Source organism: Chrysemys picta, chromosome 1 (assembly GCF_011386835.1).
Source record: "Chrysemys picta bellii isolate R12L10 chromosome 1, ASM1138683v2, whole genome shotgun sequence".
Classification (NCBI taxonomy): Eukaryota; Metazoa; Chordata; order Testudines; family Emydidae; genus Chrysemys; species Chrysemys picta.
The window spans coordinates 21356505-21373968 of NC_088791.1; the positions used below are offsets into that span (position 1 = coordinate 21356505).

A 17464-nucleotide genomic window follows, 5' to 3' on the forward strand; every position below is an offset into this window, starting at 1 on the left:
AGTGCATTCTAGCCCACGAATGCTTATGCCCAAATAAATGTGTTAGTCTCCAAGGTGCCACAAGGACTCCTCGTTGTTTTTTCAATGCAGAGTTTTGCAAATACCAGTGAAAAGGAAAGGAATAAAGGAATGGTATCCTAGCAATATCTAAAGAAGAAATATATTCCTCTCTGTTGTGGCCAATTGTGCTATCAAACCTAAATGTTAGGTATGCCATCATCCACCTACCTATCATTGCCTTCATCTGATGTAAATCAACTAGGTTCATTGTCTTTTGGAGCACTTCACTGATTTAATCTGCTGTGGAATTGGCCCAGATTATTCTGCTTGAGTCCTAAACCATGTGGTGTCTGAACTAAAGTAGATAGGTAGGACAGCTTTATTATTTTAATCCCCGTGTAGAAGATAAAAAGAAAAACTCTTATTTTGTTTCTAGTCCCCCATTTATTACCCTTCTGTTTTTATCTCAAATTTTCCATGTCTCCCTAGAATGGAAGGAGACTATTGAACAATTATTGTTATTAATACTAATAGCGAGCAAAACCCAAAACATATGAAGGTTCTTCCATCAAACGGAATGTTTATACGGGGCATAAGAACATATTTAGTAGCACTATGCAGAGAATGGAGATTCCATTTTCTGGAGGCTTTTGGGATTTAGAAATTTGTTTTCATTCCAATTTGGAATAAAACCTGAAAATTTCAAAATTCTCTGGAAAAGTCCCAAAAGCATTTTGTTTGGGGTTGTTTGAGCTTTTTAAATTTTTATATTATATTATATATTCTACTGAAATAAATTGAAATGAAAAGTTATTTTGATATGAAAACTACAATTTCTGATGGAAAATGGTCCCATTGAAGATTTTCTGAACAGCTCCAGTATTTAGCCAACCTTTTTTGATCTCGAAATCTCATCAGAATATATTCTCTCTTGATAGGTCTAGCACTTTCTAAGAGATGTGTGAACCGAGAATTGAGCTAGGATGCAGGAACTCATGAGTTCTAACTGTTTTTTATTCAGAATTAGCATTAACTGTATAATTTATTCAACAAATTTTGCATCATTTTCCTGTTCTGCAGATCATTCCCCATCCTCAAATTTGTTTGATCAAAGTTATTTGCCAGTTACTGTTCTGTAACTCATTCATGGCAGATAATTTTGAATATTTGATTTTCAAGCTGTTTTGACTGACCTTTCACCAGGCTCTGGAATGTGAATGATTTATATAACAAAACCAAAATGAAGTATAGAGATATGCACAAAATAAATTACTTTGTTGACTCTATATAAATACCTTTTCAAAGTACAGAATATTTTTTTCTTGGTCCAAAGAGCAACCCATGCGCTTTCAGTCTCAATGACTTTTACTTTAGATTAACGGAAACAACAAAGTAAGGAAGAACAATAGCAAAGTCTGCATGACAAGACAGAAGAACGCAGTATGAGCTTTACATGTGAGATGCTGTATCAGTTCTGCCACACAAAAATGGCAGCAGCTCATACAGACAGCAGACTCTGAAGAAGTTAGAAGTACAGAACCCAGAAAATAAACTCATAGTGGTAACCTGACTTCATAGGTGATACAAGATAGTTCGTCACTTCTCAGTGCACATGCTGTTGTACAGGGAACTCAAGCAAAACAAAGTGCTGTGCAATGCCCTGCAATGGCCTCTCTTTGGCTCACTTCTTTACACCACAGTTCTGTTGCCAGTGGTCCTGCGCAACTACAAAGAAGGTGATTGGCTTTGCCCTGAAATGCAACAGGCTTCATCTTCATTCTGTCATTGCATTAAAATGTTGTACAGTTAGTCGACGGATAAAGAAGCAGAGGAGGAAGTTTTGTAGGCCCAGGAAGACTGTTTTATATCTTTCAAAGGTGCCTGCATTGCATGAAAGTAAAATTTGCAGAAGCTGAGTAGAGGATTCGAACCATAAACTTCATAATAGCCAGCTGCGTATTGTCTATGTGCTTCCAAGCAGACACTACTGTATATCCCATGGGAGAATGGTACATTAGTGTACTTGTTCTTTTGAGAGAAAGGCATGTTAGTGGAGTTTAGTGTCAAAAGGGCAATATGGACATGAAGTGAGATAAGACTGGTTTTAATTGAGTTTGCCTTCTTGCTTATGCTCAATTTCTTTTACTTGACACAATAAGAAACTGCTGCAGAAAAAAACAAGTAGTTTAGGGATATAAAACAAGGTAGAAGTGTTGTGTACTAAGCAGATATATATGCTACTGCATTGTAAACTTGGTTAGATATAAGTTAGTGAGCACCGTGTAATTGTCAGCCATTTACCAGAAAAAATGCAATATTGTGCAGTTCCTCTCGGTAGCTTTCATTTTACTGGCTTTGGCCAATTTGGAATGGAAAATGCAACTGATTTCCTGGGTACTTCATATTGCTTGGACTGGATAGGATTGTGTAGAGATTTAAATACCAGCTTAAGCTCCCTTCATGTACAAAAGCATTGAATGCTTCTAACAGGCAATACCAGGTTTTCATTTCTTGCCATAGTTTGGGATGACTCCTTCACACTGTAAATAATTTACTGCCCAATAAAGCTGCTTTATTCCAAGCTTCTCTGGGCTCCTAATTTCAGGGTAAATTAAATACGCTTTTTTATTGCGACAAACAACCAGTTTTCCAGAATCCTTCTGTCATTATCAAAACAAGAACAGTTTGTCCCCGTTTTGTGCAGCCAATAATAATCTTATGCTATCTTTGGTTCCAGCCTGAGTACTGGCACCTTTTGCTGTTGCTAGTCTTACTATTTTTTCTTCCACCATTTTAAAATGACATGTAATTTCAGGAAATTGTTCAGAGTCTTTGTCCGATAACTCCTATTTCAAAAGTCTGTTAGCCAGTGGCCTGAGCCCCAGGGAGCATATGTGCTAGAACTAGATTGTTAAGATTGCTTTGTTGAGTAAAGAAACAACATTGCAGCACTTTTAGTAGGACACTATCCTGCCACCATTACTCACATTGTGTGATACTGCACGTTGTGGGAAGTCCCACTGAAATTTCACAAAATTATAAATAGAAAACATATGGTCAAATCAATGCATAATGTAAAAATCAATATAAAATGGCAGATATGTGGGAGTACTCATGGAGTAAAGTACTATCCAGAGTGAGGAAGGATGGCAGAATGGGACTCTTAGGGCTAAATTGTGGTATATCCCACTGATCAGTGTTTGTGGTGTGCCCTCACCCCCCATACTCAGTTCATGAAGAATGTGAGTATTACAGATACAGAGCTGGGAGTAATTCATGCTTTTAGCTCTGGCAGGCTCTGGTTCTGTCTTTGGTGTTGGCCAAGATGATGTCATTTTGCCACAGTTCTGGGTTGAGGATACTTGGTGATGCATTGCTGCAGAAGGACAACCAGCTGGCATTCTTTCTCCTAAGGCTCTCTGGTTACAGTGGAGGAAGTAACACATTCCACCAGCTTGATCACATGGTTGGCACATTTAGGATGGGAGGCAGAACTGTGGCTCCACTTAATTCCCACCCGCTCTTTCTTTGGTTGCTTGCTGAAAGAGCAAGTTGATAGGACCACCAGGTCCTCCAAAGCTCCAAATCTTGTGATGCACTCCGGATTTGGACACATTGTACTCCTTTTTAAGAAGCTAGATTTTATTACCGGAATTCTTTGGAATGTGTCTTTACCATTCAGTTGGATGGTCTCTTGTCAAAGGCAATTGGTTGAATCCAAACTTGGCAGAGAGGGGAGGTGAGCTGGAGTATGGAATCAATTATTTATGTGCCTGATGTCTTTCTGAGGGTTATATATTGCAATTCTCCAGAAGTTCTAAACAAGGCCAGGAGCTACTGTAAATGGGCCTACCCCTCAAGTGAGAAATGAAATACTAGGACCGCTGTGCTCTCTGGATCATAACACAGACACTGGTTTCGCTGAGCAACTTTAAGGGAGCAGTGGTTTTTAATCTTATTTCAAATAGTCATGAGCAAACCTTAAAGGTTTAGAGAGTTGTCAGGGTTCCCTCCCCACTCTGAACTCTGGGGTACAGATGTAGGGACCCGCATGAAAGACCCCCTAAGCTTATATTCCACCAGCTTAGGTTAAAAACTTCCCCAAGGCACAAATTCCTTTCCTTGTCCTTGGACGGTATTGCTGCCACCATCAAGCGATTTAAACAGACATTCAGGAAGGGACCACTTGGAGCCCTATCCCCACCAAAATATCCCCCCAAACCTCTTCATCCCCTTTCCTGGGGAGGCTTGAGAATAATATACCAACCAAATAGGTTAACAAGGTGAGCACAGACCAGACTCTTGGGTTTTTAGGGCACTAAAAACCAATCAGGTTCTTAAAAGAAGAACTTTATAATAAAAAAAAAAAAGTTAAAGAAGCACCTCTGTAAAATCATGATGGAAGGTAATTTTACAGGGTGATAAAAAGATTTAAAACACAGAGGATTCCCCTCTAGGCTCAACTTCAAAATTACAAAACAGGAATAAACCTCCCTCTTGGCGTAGGGAAAATTCACAAGCTAAAACAAAAGATAATCTAACGCATTTCCTTGCTATTACTTACAATATCTGTAATTTTAGATGTATCATTTCAGTAGGAACTGGATTACCTGCTTGGTCTCTCTCTTTGTCTCAAGAGGGAACACACTGAGAGCACAAACCAAACCTCCCCCCACCCTCCCGATTTGAAAGTATCCTCTTCCCCCATTATCAGAGGGGTAGCTGTGTTAGTCTGAATCTGTAAAAAGCAACAGAGGGTCCTGTGGCACCTTTAAGACTAACAGAAGTATTGGGAGCATAAGCTTGCATCTGAAGAAGTGAGGTTCTTACCCACGAAAGCTTATGCTCCCAATACTTCTGTTAGTCTTAAAGGTGCCACAGGACCCTCTGTTGCTCTTTCCCCATTGGTCCTTCTGGTCAGGTGCCAGGTCAGGTCAGGTTAATGGAACTGATTAACCCCTTACAGGTAAATGATTCTGTACCTCTGGCCAGAAGGGATTTGATGTTACTGCATACATAAAGGTTGTTACCCTTCCCTTTATATTTATGACAAGAGTGATCCTGGGTATGTAAGAACATAAGAAGAACATAAGGATGGCCATACTAGGCCAGACCAATGGTCCATCTAGCCCAGTATCCTGTCTTCAGGACATGGCTAATGTCAGGTGCTCCAGAGGGAATGAACAGACTAGGCAATCATCAAGTGATCTATCAATGGTTATCCACTCTCAGCTTCTGGCAGTCAGAGGCTAGGGAACTCCAGAACATGGGGTTGCATCCCTGACCACCTTGGCTAATTGCCATTGATAGACCTATCCTCTATGAACTTACCTAGTTCTTTTTGAACCTCAGTATAATTTTGGCCTTCACAACATCCCCTGGCAATGAATTTCACAGGTACACTGTATGGTGTGAAGAAGTAGTTCCTTTTGTTTGTTTTAAACCTGCTGCCTATTAATTTAATTGGATTATCCCAGTTCTTGTGTTATGAAAAGGAGTAAGTAACACTTCCTTATTCACTTTCTTCACACCATTCATGATTTTATAGACCTCTTTTATATTCCCTTTAGTCCTCTTTTTTCCAAGCTGAACAGTCCCAGTCTTATTAACCTCTCCTCATATGGAAACTATTCCAGACCCTTAATAATTTTTATGCCTTTCTCTGTACCTTTTCCAATTCTAATATATATATATATATATTTAGATGGGGCACCAGAACAGAAAGCAGTATTTAAGGTGTGGGTGTACCATGGATTTATATAGAGGCATTATGATATTTTCTGTCTTATTATCTATCCCTTTCCTAACGATTCCTAATGTTCTGTTAGTGGGGGCCGCGATCAGCAGGTTCGGCCGATCGCGGCCCCCACTCGCAGCGGTTTGCCGTCCCGGGCCAATGGGGGCGGCGGGAAGCCGCGGCCAGCACATCCCTTGGCCCGCACCGCTTCCCGCCGCTCCCATTGGCCTGGGACGGTGAACCGCGGCGAGTGGAGACCGTGATCGGCCGAACCTGCCGCGTCAGCAGGTAAATAAACTGGCCCGGCCCGCTAGAGTGCTTACCCTGGCGAGCCGTGTGCCGAACGTTGCCGACCCCTGTGTTAGCTCTTTTGACTGCCACGGCACTCTGAGTGGTTGTTTTCAGAAAACTATCCACAATTACTAAAAAAGCTTTCTTGGTAACAGCTAATTTAGATCCCATCATTTTATATGTATGGTTCGGATTATGTTTTCTAATATGAATTACTTTACATTTATCAACATTGAATTTCATCTGCCATTTTGCTGCCCAGTCACCCAGTTTTGTTTGATCCCTTTGTAACTTGTCATAGTCTGCTCTGGACTTAATTATCTTGAGTAATGTTGTATTGTGTGCAAATTTTGCCACCTCACTATTTACCCCTTTTTCCAGCTCATTTATGAATATGTTGAACAGCACTGGTCCCAGTACAGACCCCTAGGGCACTCCACTATTTATTTCCCTCCATCGTGAAAACTGATCATTTATTCATACCTTTGTTTCCTACCTTTTAACCAGTTACTGATCCATGAGAGGACCTTCCCACTTATCCCATGACAGTTTAAGAGCCTTTCATGAGGGACATTGTCAAAGGCTTTCTGAAAGTCCAAGTACACTATATCCACTGGATCTCCCTTGTCCAGATGTTTGTTGACCCCCCTCAAAGAATTCTAGCAGATTGGTGAGGCATGATTTTGCATTACAAATGCCATGTTGATTCTTCTCCAACAAATCATGTTAATCTCTCTATCTGATAATTCTGTTCTTTACTAGGGTTTCAGCCAATTTACCTGGTACTGAAATTAGGCTTACCAGCCTGTACTTGCCATTATCACCTCTGTAGTCTTTTTTTTAAAAATTGGCATCACATTAGCTATCCTCAAGTCATCTAGTACAGAATCTGATTTAAATGATGTGTTACATACCCCAGATAGTAGTTTTGTAATTTCAGATTTGAGTGCCTTCAGAACTCTTTGGTGAATACCATCTGGTCCTGGAGACTTATTACTGTTTAATTTATCAATTTGTTCAAAAACCTCCTCTAACTGACACCTCAATCTGGGACAGTTCCTCAGATTGGTCACCTAAAAAGAATGGCTCAGGTGTGGGAACTTCCCTCACATCCTCTACAGTGAAGACCATGCAAAGAATTCATGTAGCTTCTCCACAATGGTCTCATCTTCCTTGAGTGTTCCTTTAGCACCTCGATCGTCCAGTGGCCCCACTGGTTGTTTGGCAGGCTTCCTGCTTCTGATGTACTTTAAAAAAAAAGTTGTTAGTTTTTGAGTTTTTGGCTAGTTACTTTTCCAATTCTTTTTTGGCCTGCCTAATTATACTTTTATACTTGACATGCCAGAGTTTATGCTTCCAATTTTTAAAGGATCCCTTTTTGCCTCCAATTACCTCTTTTACTTTCTTGTTTAGCAATGGTGGCACTTTTTTGGTCCTCTTACTTTCTTTTTTTTATTTGGGGTATACATTTAATTGGAGCCTCTGTTGTGGTGTTTTTAAAATGTTTCCATGCAGCTTACAGGCATTTCACTTTTGTGACTATATCTTTTAATTTTTGTTTAACTAGCTTCCTCATTTTTGTGTAGTTCCCATCTCTGAAGTTAAATACTACTGTGGTGGCTTCTTTGGTGTCCCGTCCCCCCATGCGCACACATCCTGAAAAGCCTAAATAATTATACAAGCTGCCCATACTTCTGTCTTTATTCTGCCAAACTGGGCTAAAAATCTAGCAAGAACGGTTCTCTTATGAGATTTCTGGTGCTTACTACTTGGGTTGCAACTAGTACAGGCTTTCTGGTGGCATTTTGGCACTTCAGCTTGTGGTCCTGGTCAGTCATGTAAAAAGGAATAACAGTTGGGACGGAGGAAAAGATACTCTCTGCAATTTAGAACTCAGAAGAAGGTTCTCTTTGATATAGTTATTATTTTATCTGAATCAGTTGGCCCCACATTTAATCTCAAGTTCCCCTCTTTAAACAAACTGCTCATTCAGTCTAGATGAATGGCTGGGAAGTCTGGCGGTGCTTAATAGTTTCCATTTCACTATTGATTGATTTGACAGCACATGGCTGTAGGTGCTGTGTGAATTATCTCCCTTATGCTTAGCTTTAAAAAAAAAACACATGCACATTTCTTTTCTGTAGTCTCAAGCCCCCTTCACTGGGAGATTTAGTAGTAGAATTTGGATTCTTTTTCCCCCTTCCCATTGATTTTAAAATGACATTATCCTTTAGTACGTTTGAGACCTGGAACTCATGTTTCTCCAGTTATGGAATCTGATTCTCTAACTGGTTCCATAAATACACAAGTTTAACCCCACCCCCCTGTGACAGGGCTGCCCATGGGAGCCAGCTGAGGTCACTCAATTAGGGTGACCTGCAAACAAAACGGGGCAGACAAACCCCAAACGCTGGTGGATATTCCAATACTTAGTTTACCAAGCCAGCACAGAACAGCTTCTATAGTACCTCACTGGTTACTCAGAAGTCCAAACAATGCAGTTCCCTTAAAGTACCCAGCCTCAGGCCTCCGTCCAGACACACACGTCAGATATGATGACGATTACTGAAAATCTTATCTCATCATATAAAAGAAAAGGTTCTTCCAACCCCAAAGGGTCAGCCACATACCCAGGTCCAATTATAACTTAGATCTTACCCAAAATACATGCTTATAGTCAATTCTTATTAACTAAACTAAAAATTAAAAAAAAGAAAAGAGAGTGTTGGTTAAAAGATCAATATATATACAGACTTGAATTCAGTTCTTGAGGTTCAGATAAATAGCAGAGATGAGCTTGTAGTTGCCAAAAGTCCTTTTAGAAATAGTCCATAGGTTATAGTCCAATGTCCATATTCAGGGTGGCTCCAGTCAATGACTGGGGATCTCAATCTTCGTGGCTTTACCTCTCTTGAAACCCAAAGCAGATCTGAGATGAAGCAGGATCATGTCCCAGGGTTCTTATACATTTCCAAAAAAAGAAGAACAGGAGTACTTGTGGCACCTTAGAGACTAACAAATTTTCAACAACCTTTTGGCCTGAGAAAACAATAGGCTTAACTCTCCTGCTTCCAAACATCCTGGCAATTAGCACAGGGTAATTTATCCATTAAACAGTTCAGATACAGGTTACCACAACCTTCAAAGAGACATATAGACAATAATACTATTTCACTCAAGTATTTTCCTAAATGTTAATATTCCTTTTTTGATCTTTGAATCAAACAAGATGTGTTTGCTTACACCACAAGACCTGAGCAAACACCTACCCTTCTACCTCTAACAATGCAGACTTGCATTTCAAAGCTCAATTCATTTACATATCTTCCTAACCAGTCTGTAAAGTTTGGCCATGGGTCAGGTCAGTCTGTGAGTTAATTAACTCTTTCTGGCCCTGTCATCTTTCAATGAGATATTATATCACACTCATAACATCACCCTCCCCCACCAATCACCCCTATGTGGAGACAACTAGTATTGTGTTAAGATTTTTTTTTTAATTTGGAGAAGTGAGGAAATTTCAATTTTCTTTATCCTGCAATTGTTTTCTAAGGTAGGTATATAGAGATAGCTGCATGAATAGCTTGCTGTTGGTGGGAAAGTCTTCACTGGGATCCATTAATGGCACTGAATGCAGAAGACATATTTGTGGCACCTGTATATGTCTACTCCTTTTTCATGGAGGACTAGGAAGATTATTTAGGCATGTGAACCTTCGCCTCCCTCGCGGGCTTCTTTTTTCATCTATTATTTTCCACTTTCTTAATCTTAGGGTTTTTTGGGTACAGCATGGACAGCAGCAGATTCAGAGGAAAGAAAAACTTTTCAGCCTAGAAGACAATCAATAGCTCTTCCAATCCCATTCATGCACAAATCATTAGAAGCCTTTCTATTAAAATAAAATCTGGACATTTTCTTTATACAAACTCAAATGAAAAAGAGCAAACTGATAGCAGTTCTGGTGCCATTAATCTCATGACCAATATCAGTCACTGGTGCCATTAGACCCATGATGTGAGTGTTAACAAATCATTTTATTGCTGGCAATTAAATATATACCGAGATGCCATATCAACCACTGCGGCTCAAAATTAGATAGAGAACAAGATGATAAGTTAACAGTAGGAGTTTGTTATCAACCACCTGATCGGAATGGACACCAAAACGAATGGCCAACAGCAGATATCCAAACCACTACCAAGGAGGAGACTAATAGTACATCCTTTAACCCTCAGCCCCTACTTTGATCACTGCATACAGTCCGATGATTTTTCCAGGGCCCCTTAAGGCTGTTGGCAGTGTCTTGACTGCACTTGTTAGACTACTGTTTCTACCCAGCGCTCCAGCCTAAGAACCGTTTTCTCACCTGTTTCCTTACAGGAGTTTAGAATGTCATAGGACACAGAACTGGAAGGGATCTTTTGGGTCATCAGGTCCACTATCCTCCTATTGCTGGTAACCCTATCATATAATCATGACATTGTTATCACCAGGAGTTGAACCCAAGATCTCTAGAGCTAACACATGAGCATAGCCAGTAGAGCAGGTTGAAAGTTTTCCATCAAAACTGTTTTTCCATGGACAATTGGGTTTTTGATTAAAGGAAAATGTTCACAAAAAGTGTCTGCTTTCTGTGGAAAGATTCAACGTTTTGTTGAATAACTAAATGTTTTCGGCCAAAAACTGAAAATATTATGGCTGCAAACTTTGTGGATTTTGTTTTTTCAATTAAAGGTCAAAACTTTTTGTGGGGAAAAAAGAAGTCAAAACAGATCTACTCTACAGAAATAGGTAGAGTGGTGGCAGACTTATTCCCTTCGTGGATCAGACACAAATGAATAACACACATTGAACTTTGGGGTCTTCAAAATCCAGATATAAACCTAAACTTGGGCTCACCATGTCTAATATTCAATTCCAGTAACATAGTTGATGGGAAAGGAAATCAGTGTGGAAAAATGTAAAGTGGGGTAGAGTAAAGAATAGAAACGAAAAATACTGAATGCAAAATACACCCTAAAAGGACATTTTATTCCAAATGAGCACCAGGAAAGAAGTTTGGTGTTCACGGAGAATAGAACTCTGACACCTTCAAAATGTAACTAAAATCCAGGAGATAAATTCAGCTTTGAGTACAAGTAGTCTTATGACAGCATTTAATTACTTCATAAAGGAAAAATCAAAGCATAACTCCAAAACGGGGAATAACTGGCTAGGTGGTAATATGGCTGAAAAGGTTCTGGAGGGTTATAATGGATTATACATTGAATGTGAGCCAACCATGTGATGCAGTTGCAAAAAAGTCTAATATCATTCTGGGATGTATTAGCAGGAATGTTGTATATAAGACAGAGGAGTTAATTGGCCCACTCTACTTGGCATTAGCAAGGCCTCAGCTGGAATATTATGTCCAGTTTTGGGTGCCAGCCTTTAGGAAAGATGTGAACAAGTTGAAGAGAGTTTAGAAGAGAGCTACAAAAATTACAAAAGAAAACCTGACCTATGAAGAAAGGTTAAAAAAACCTGGCATATTCAGACTTGAGAAAAGAAGACTGAGGAGGGAGGGAACTGATAGTATTCATGTACATTAAGACTGTTTTAAAGAGGATGGTGAGCAATTGTTCTTCATGCCCACTGAAGGTAGGATGAAAAGTAATGGGGATAATCTCCAGCAAGGGAGATTTAGGCTAGACATAAGGAAAAACTTTCTAACTATAAGGATAGATAAGCACTGGAATAGGCTTCCAAGGGAGGTTGTGGAATCCCCATCACTGGAAGAAGAACTGATTAGTCAAACACCTATCAGAATGGTCTATGTGTTACTGGTCCTGCCTCAGCACAAAGGGGTGGACTAGATGACCTCTTAAGGTCTTTTCCAGCCCTACATTTCTATGATTCTAAGATTAGGTGAGGTCTTTTTTGGAATGCTGTGCTGAATTCTGTATTCCTACTACTACCCATAAGGCATAGAGGAAGAAGAGGTCCACTGGAGGACAAATTTAGTGACTTCGGGACTCCAGGAACTAGTCTTTACAGAATAAACAAGGAAACTGGGAGACATATCATTCCCCTCTGTTTTAACCATGGACAAGTTGAGATGTGCACTAATGACCCTAACTGGCAGGTAACTCCATAATGAAGGAGCAGCAACACCATCCCTCTGCGCAGTCACCACTTTGAGATTTTATGGGGTTTGTGGGGGCATGGCTACTCAGATGTGATGGCATGAGGAGGGAGCCAGTCTGGGAAACAAGCAGGAAGAATTGGAAGTCCTGGCGCAATCAAGGAACTATGATGTGATTGGAATAACAGAAACTTGGTGGGGCAATTCACATGACTGGAGCATTGTCATGGATGGATATAAACATGGAAGGACAGGTACAGGAGGAAAGGTGGAGGAGTTGCATTGTATGTAAGAGAGCGGTATGATTGCTCAGAGCTCCAGTATGAAACTCGAAAAAAGCCTGTTGAGAGTCTTTGGGTTAAATTTAGAGGAGAGCAACAAGGGTGATGTTGTGGTGGGCGTGTGCTATACATCACCGGATCAGAAGGATGAGGTAGACGAGGCTTTCTATGGACAACTAAGTGAAGTTGCCAGATCACAGGCCCTGGTTCTTAGGGGGACTTCAATCACCCTGACATCTGCTGGGAGAGCAATACAGCAATACATAGATAATCCAGGAAGTTTTTGGAGAGTGTTGAGGACAACTTCCTGGTACAAGTGCTGGAGGAACCAACTAGGGACCATGCAGAAAAGGACCTGGGGATTACAGTGGACAAGAAGCTGGATATGAATCAGCAGTGTGCCCTTGTTGCCAAGAAGGCCAACAGCATATTGGGCTGTATTAGTAGGAGCATTGCCAGCAGATTGAGGCAAGTGATTATTCCCCTCTATTCGGCACTGGTGAGGCCACACCTGTAGTATTGTGTCAAGTTTTGGTCCCCCCCACTACAGAAAGGATGTAGACAAATTGGAGAGAGTCCAGAAGAGGGCAACAAAAATGATTAGGGGGCTGGAGCACATGATTTACGAGGAGAGGCTGAGGGAACAGGGCTTATTTAGTCTGCAGAAGAGAAGAGTGAGGGGGGATTTGATAGCAGCCTTCAACTACCTGAAGGGGGGTTCCAAAAAGGATGAAGCTAGGCTGTTCTCAGTGGTGGCAGATGACAGAACAAGAAGCAATGGTCTCAAGTTGCAGTGGGGGAGGTCTAGGTTGGATATTAGGAAACACTATTTCACTGGGAGGGTGGTGAAGTACTGGAATGGGTTAACGAGGGAGGTGATGGAATCTCTATCCTTAGAGGTTTTTAAGGCCTGGCTTGATAAAGCCCTGGCTGGGATGATTTAGTTGGGGTTGGTCCTGCTTTGAGCAGGGGATTGGACTAGATGACCTCCTGAGGTCTCTTCTAACCCTAATATTCTATGATTCTATGTGGCATCATCCTATGACACACTTATGTGGAAACAACCACTGGGATTAGTGCTGATCCTGCAAACAGTCTCAGAAATTAGATTAAGGGTGGCTCTGGTTCACGCATGAGCAAGGAGGATTCCCAATTGCCAGAAGTAGGAGGCCATGGTGCACAGTGCAGGTCTTGTCCTGAGATTTCTTCAATTGCCCCACGGATCTCTGGAAATATATGCTTTTGGCAGGCCTTCTACTCCCTACACAATCCAGTTCCCTGCTCACATGAATTGTCAGGAGTACCACAAGTGGCAGAGTTCTTAATGTAATTTCACCTATCTGATGGGCTCTTCTTTGGCAGAGTATGTTATAGTGCTGTGTCTGTCTTCTCTGGAAAAACAGAGGCTTTGGTGGGTGTCTCACTGAGGCAGGCATGGTTTGGAAAGTTACCTGCTAATCATCTCTTAAGAGTGACTATAATTTAAGTGCAAAGCGTCATGAAATTCATCTCAAAACCAATGGGGTCTTAAGGGAACCTAGGTAGTGTTCAAATAGCTGGACTGAGTGACTGAAAGCAGCCAATGGTAATAGAGTTTTAAATAGTTACTTGATGGCTGAATTTACAAGGGAAGAATCATTGTGGGAATATGAACTCATGGTTAGGACAGACCAATGATTCATGATGCACTATTTCCTTTTATCCCTATTTTCCAGTGTCAATTATTAAACCATTTTCAAAGTATATTTAGGGTGTCTTATTTAACTTTGGGTGACATTGCAAGGCAGTTTGCGGAAGCCTGCACCGGAAATAACACACACCAAGTCAAACATAAATATCATTAACTTGGATGGGATATTATCTGGGTTCTGGACTGTATTTGAAATTATTTGTTTTTAGATTTTTGGCACATTTCATTTATAAATACAATCCCTTTGTATTCTTTGTCTTCAAGCTTTAAGGCTGACCAAGATGACAGGAAAACTTTACTAAGTGAGAGCTTTTAGCACAAACGTTTCTATCCTCAGCATTATATCCATTCTATTAAAATAAGTGAAAAGTGCCATCCACAGCAATCTTTTCAAGAAAAAAACCCTATATTTATTTTTCCTGGGAAATTGTGTTATTCAATGTGTGAACAGATATTGTTCATTGTTCTTTATTAAATGTAATGTCACAGTGTGTTATCTGTATATATTTCTCAACTTGCCCAGGGTCAAATGCAGGAGAATTAATTAATTTTGAGTATCAAAAATAGTAAACCAAAATAAACCATCTAAAGCAAAAATAATTTCTTTAGAGTTGACATACAGTCACCACATGAAATTAACCTAATAAATAGAGGTTTAGCACCAGTTTACTAAATTGCTAAGGGCTGTGCTTAAAAACTCAAGGCATACCGTAAGATTACCAAAGATATTAATGAGCAGTTGAGAAATGTAATGGTACGATGTCTGAAGAGGAGGATGTTTTCATACACAATTTGTGTGGGACTAGATGGTGTATCGATGATACTTCCTTTGGATTCCCTGTACTGTATCAAAAATCATCAAATGCAATGAAGGAATGTTTCATTAAGAGTAACAGGAAGGTCCATTGGGATTCTCATTGTAGGACTATCCTACTCACTTTGTCAAATGAATATGAAGTAAAGTAGAGCATAAAGGTGTTTGCAGCATGTAATTGTGATGAATAGCACTTTCTTAACATTGATTACATTTATATCTTACAAGCTTTTTTGTAACCCATTATTCCTGCTCTGTACAGCAAGGCCTACCAACCACCGACCTACAGAAAGCTCTGTCTCCACTGGCTCGTCAGCCAGTAGTTTTGGCAGCGGATATAGCATGGATAGCGAAGGAAGCAGCAGCACCACAGGGGAGAACAATCTGTTTCCTATTCCAAGAATGTAAGGCTTTTTCTTTAATACACTGTATTGTCCTGACAGTACTATGTACAGCACTTTGAGGCCTCAGGCTTCCTCATATGTCATTTCTTCCCAAGACTTGTGTTACACAGTATAACAGCTAATAGCATTTAACCAGATAGGACTCTTGTCAGAGTCTGTAATTGCATTTTCCACTGTTGCACAATTATAAATGTTCAAGCCCACTATACCCATGATTCTACAGAACAAACTAATCGCTGCAATCCAGGAGCAACCTCATCCTCGTTCCTTTTTGTGCACATTTGTAGAGATGGGCTTGAGACACAAAGTGCTGATGGAGAGCAGAACTTCTGCCAAATTTGGGGATGTTCAATTTGGCCCCATTCTCGACACAGGTACTAACAGCAAAATTCAGATCCAAACCTCCCCAAAATTTAGGAATTTGAATTTGTATTTTTGGTTCGGCCATGTCTGCATTAGCATAGCAGTTTGAGGAAGACTTCTTCATCAAATCCCTTCTTTTGCCAATATAGGGGTATTCTCCACAGTCTGACAAGTTTCACCATCAGGAAGTTTATCCTTATTTTACAAGACTAAGCTTTATTATTATTAACCTTATCCATTACTTCTAGTTATACCCCTTGTATCATGCTAGATAATTTCTCTCCCCTTCTGATGTTAACACTCTTCAGGCGGAAATAGATCAATTGTTTTCAAAGTCTGTCTGGTCCATGAAACATTTGCTGATGGTCTTTGAAGAGCTAGCTGGTCACACCAGGCTGGCTATGCATATTGACCCTATTTGCTGCAGCACCAAATCCCACCACTGTGTGGTACTAAGAGTCGGTTAATGCTGCTAAGAAGAGTGCTGGCTATGGCTTGGCACCCTTTGGCCCTCTTCAGAGGGGAGTTCAAAACATGGGGCTGTCTGAGACCTAACAGCAACATGACTCTCATTGCTACAGAGGTGTGTGGATGCTCACTTCAGTAGAGAAATTCTGATTTCCTCCAGCTCTGACTCTGACCCCATGTTTCTAAATCAGACCCACACTTTGGCCAGTGCCAGTGCTATCAGCCCAACACTGGGCTGGAACCACACTAATGTCTAATGAACCTTTCCAAGGAAATCTTCCTTTCCTTGGCCTTTTCCCAGCACACTATGGTCAGTTCTTGCTCTGCAGTCCTGAAATCTGATGCACAAGAGATGAAAGCAACGTTTTTAAAGGTTCTTGACTTTATAAACGAAACAAAACCAATTTGTTCTCTAGAGTTTGTGACATTCCAAAGTGCTCATCCCTTGTTGAAATGTAGTGGAATGGCAAATGACTGTAACTTATTAGATGCTAAAAACGAAAAGAGCTCTCCATCTTACTTTTAAGTTTCCCCTTCAGCAGCTTAGGGGAAGGGGGAAATGAGCTCAGGCAGTAAAGTTCCATCTGATTAATTTTTTATTGAATCTTTCACTCAACCTTGCTGTAGATTAAAACAAATTGTACTTCAGGGGAACAAAAATTATTTTTAATTGTATTTTACAACCCAGATGCATAATTAGTTTATAATGATTCCTAAAGATAAAATACAAGTCCATGGCATGTTAGGGAAGCCTGAGTTTTAAACCACTCTTATTTTGGGCCTAGTGCTGCTGGCCATTTGAATATCTAGCTAAGAAAAAAAAATTAAAAAGTGATACTATGGGGATTATTTGATGAGGTAGCTAATTAGAAGCATGTCATTGCAGATGTTAGACATTGTTACAAATCTCAAGGGAAATTAATAATTATATAACAATAGAAGAAAGCATTTTATAAAATCACTGCATTTGGTGGGTCATTTTTTTTTTGCATCTCTCATTATCAAAATGTCAGAGCTTGTATGAAACTTCTGATAATTACCAATGTCACTCAGACCAAACCCTGCTGGAGAAGAGGGGCCAGATTCTTCATTGCCCAGTCCATTGTGTAGACTTTTACACCAGTGCAAAGAGGCGGGTGGGAAATACTACTAAACTAGAATGGTAAATGACTACACAATTTGCAGGGAATCTGACCCTGGGTACTAATAATTCTCTACAGCATATTTGCCATACTTCAAAATTCATCCCGAAAAAAGAAATACTTTGCTAGGCAATTAAACTGAATTCAAAA

The 17464-nt window shown here is 40.2% G+C and overlaps 1 protein-coding gene across 4 annotated transcripts in view; it reads left to right on the top strand.

Moving 5' to 3' along the window:
* PCLO (piccolo presynaptic cytomatrix protein) overlaps nt 1-17464 on the top strand; it is a 522605-nt gene that overhangs the window by 455889 nt on the left and 49252 nt on the right. For all 4 annotated transcript variants that reach the window (XM_042859416.2, XM_042859418.2, XM_042859417.2 and 1 more), the window contains one exon: nt 15200-15341. In XM_042859416.2, the coding sequence (XP_042715350.2) occupies nt 15200-15341 (142 nt within the window). The remainder of the gene's footprint in view (nt 1-15199; nt 15342-17464) is intronic.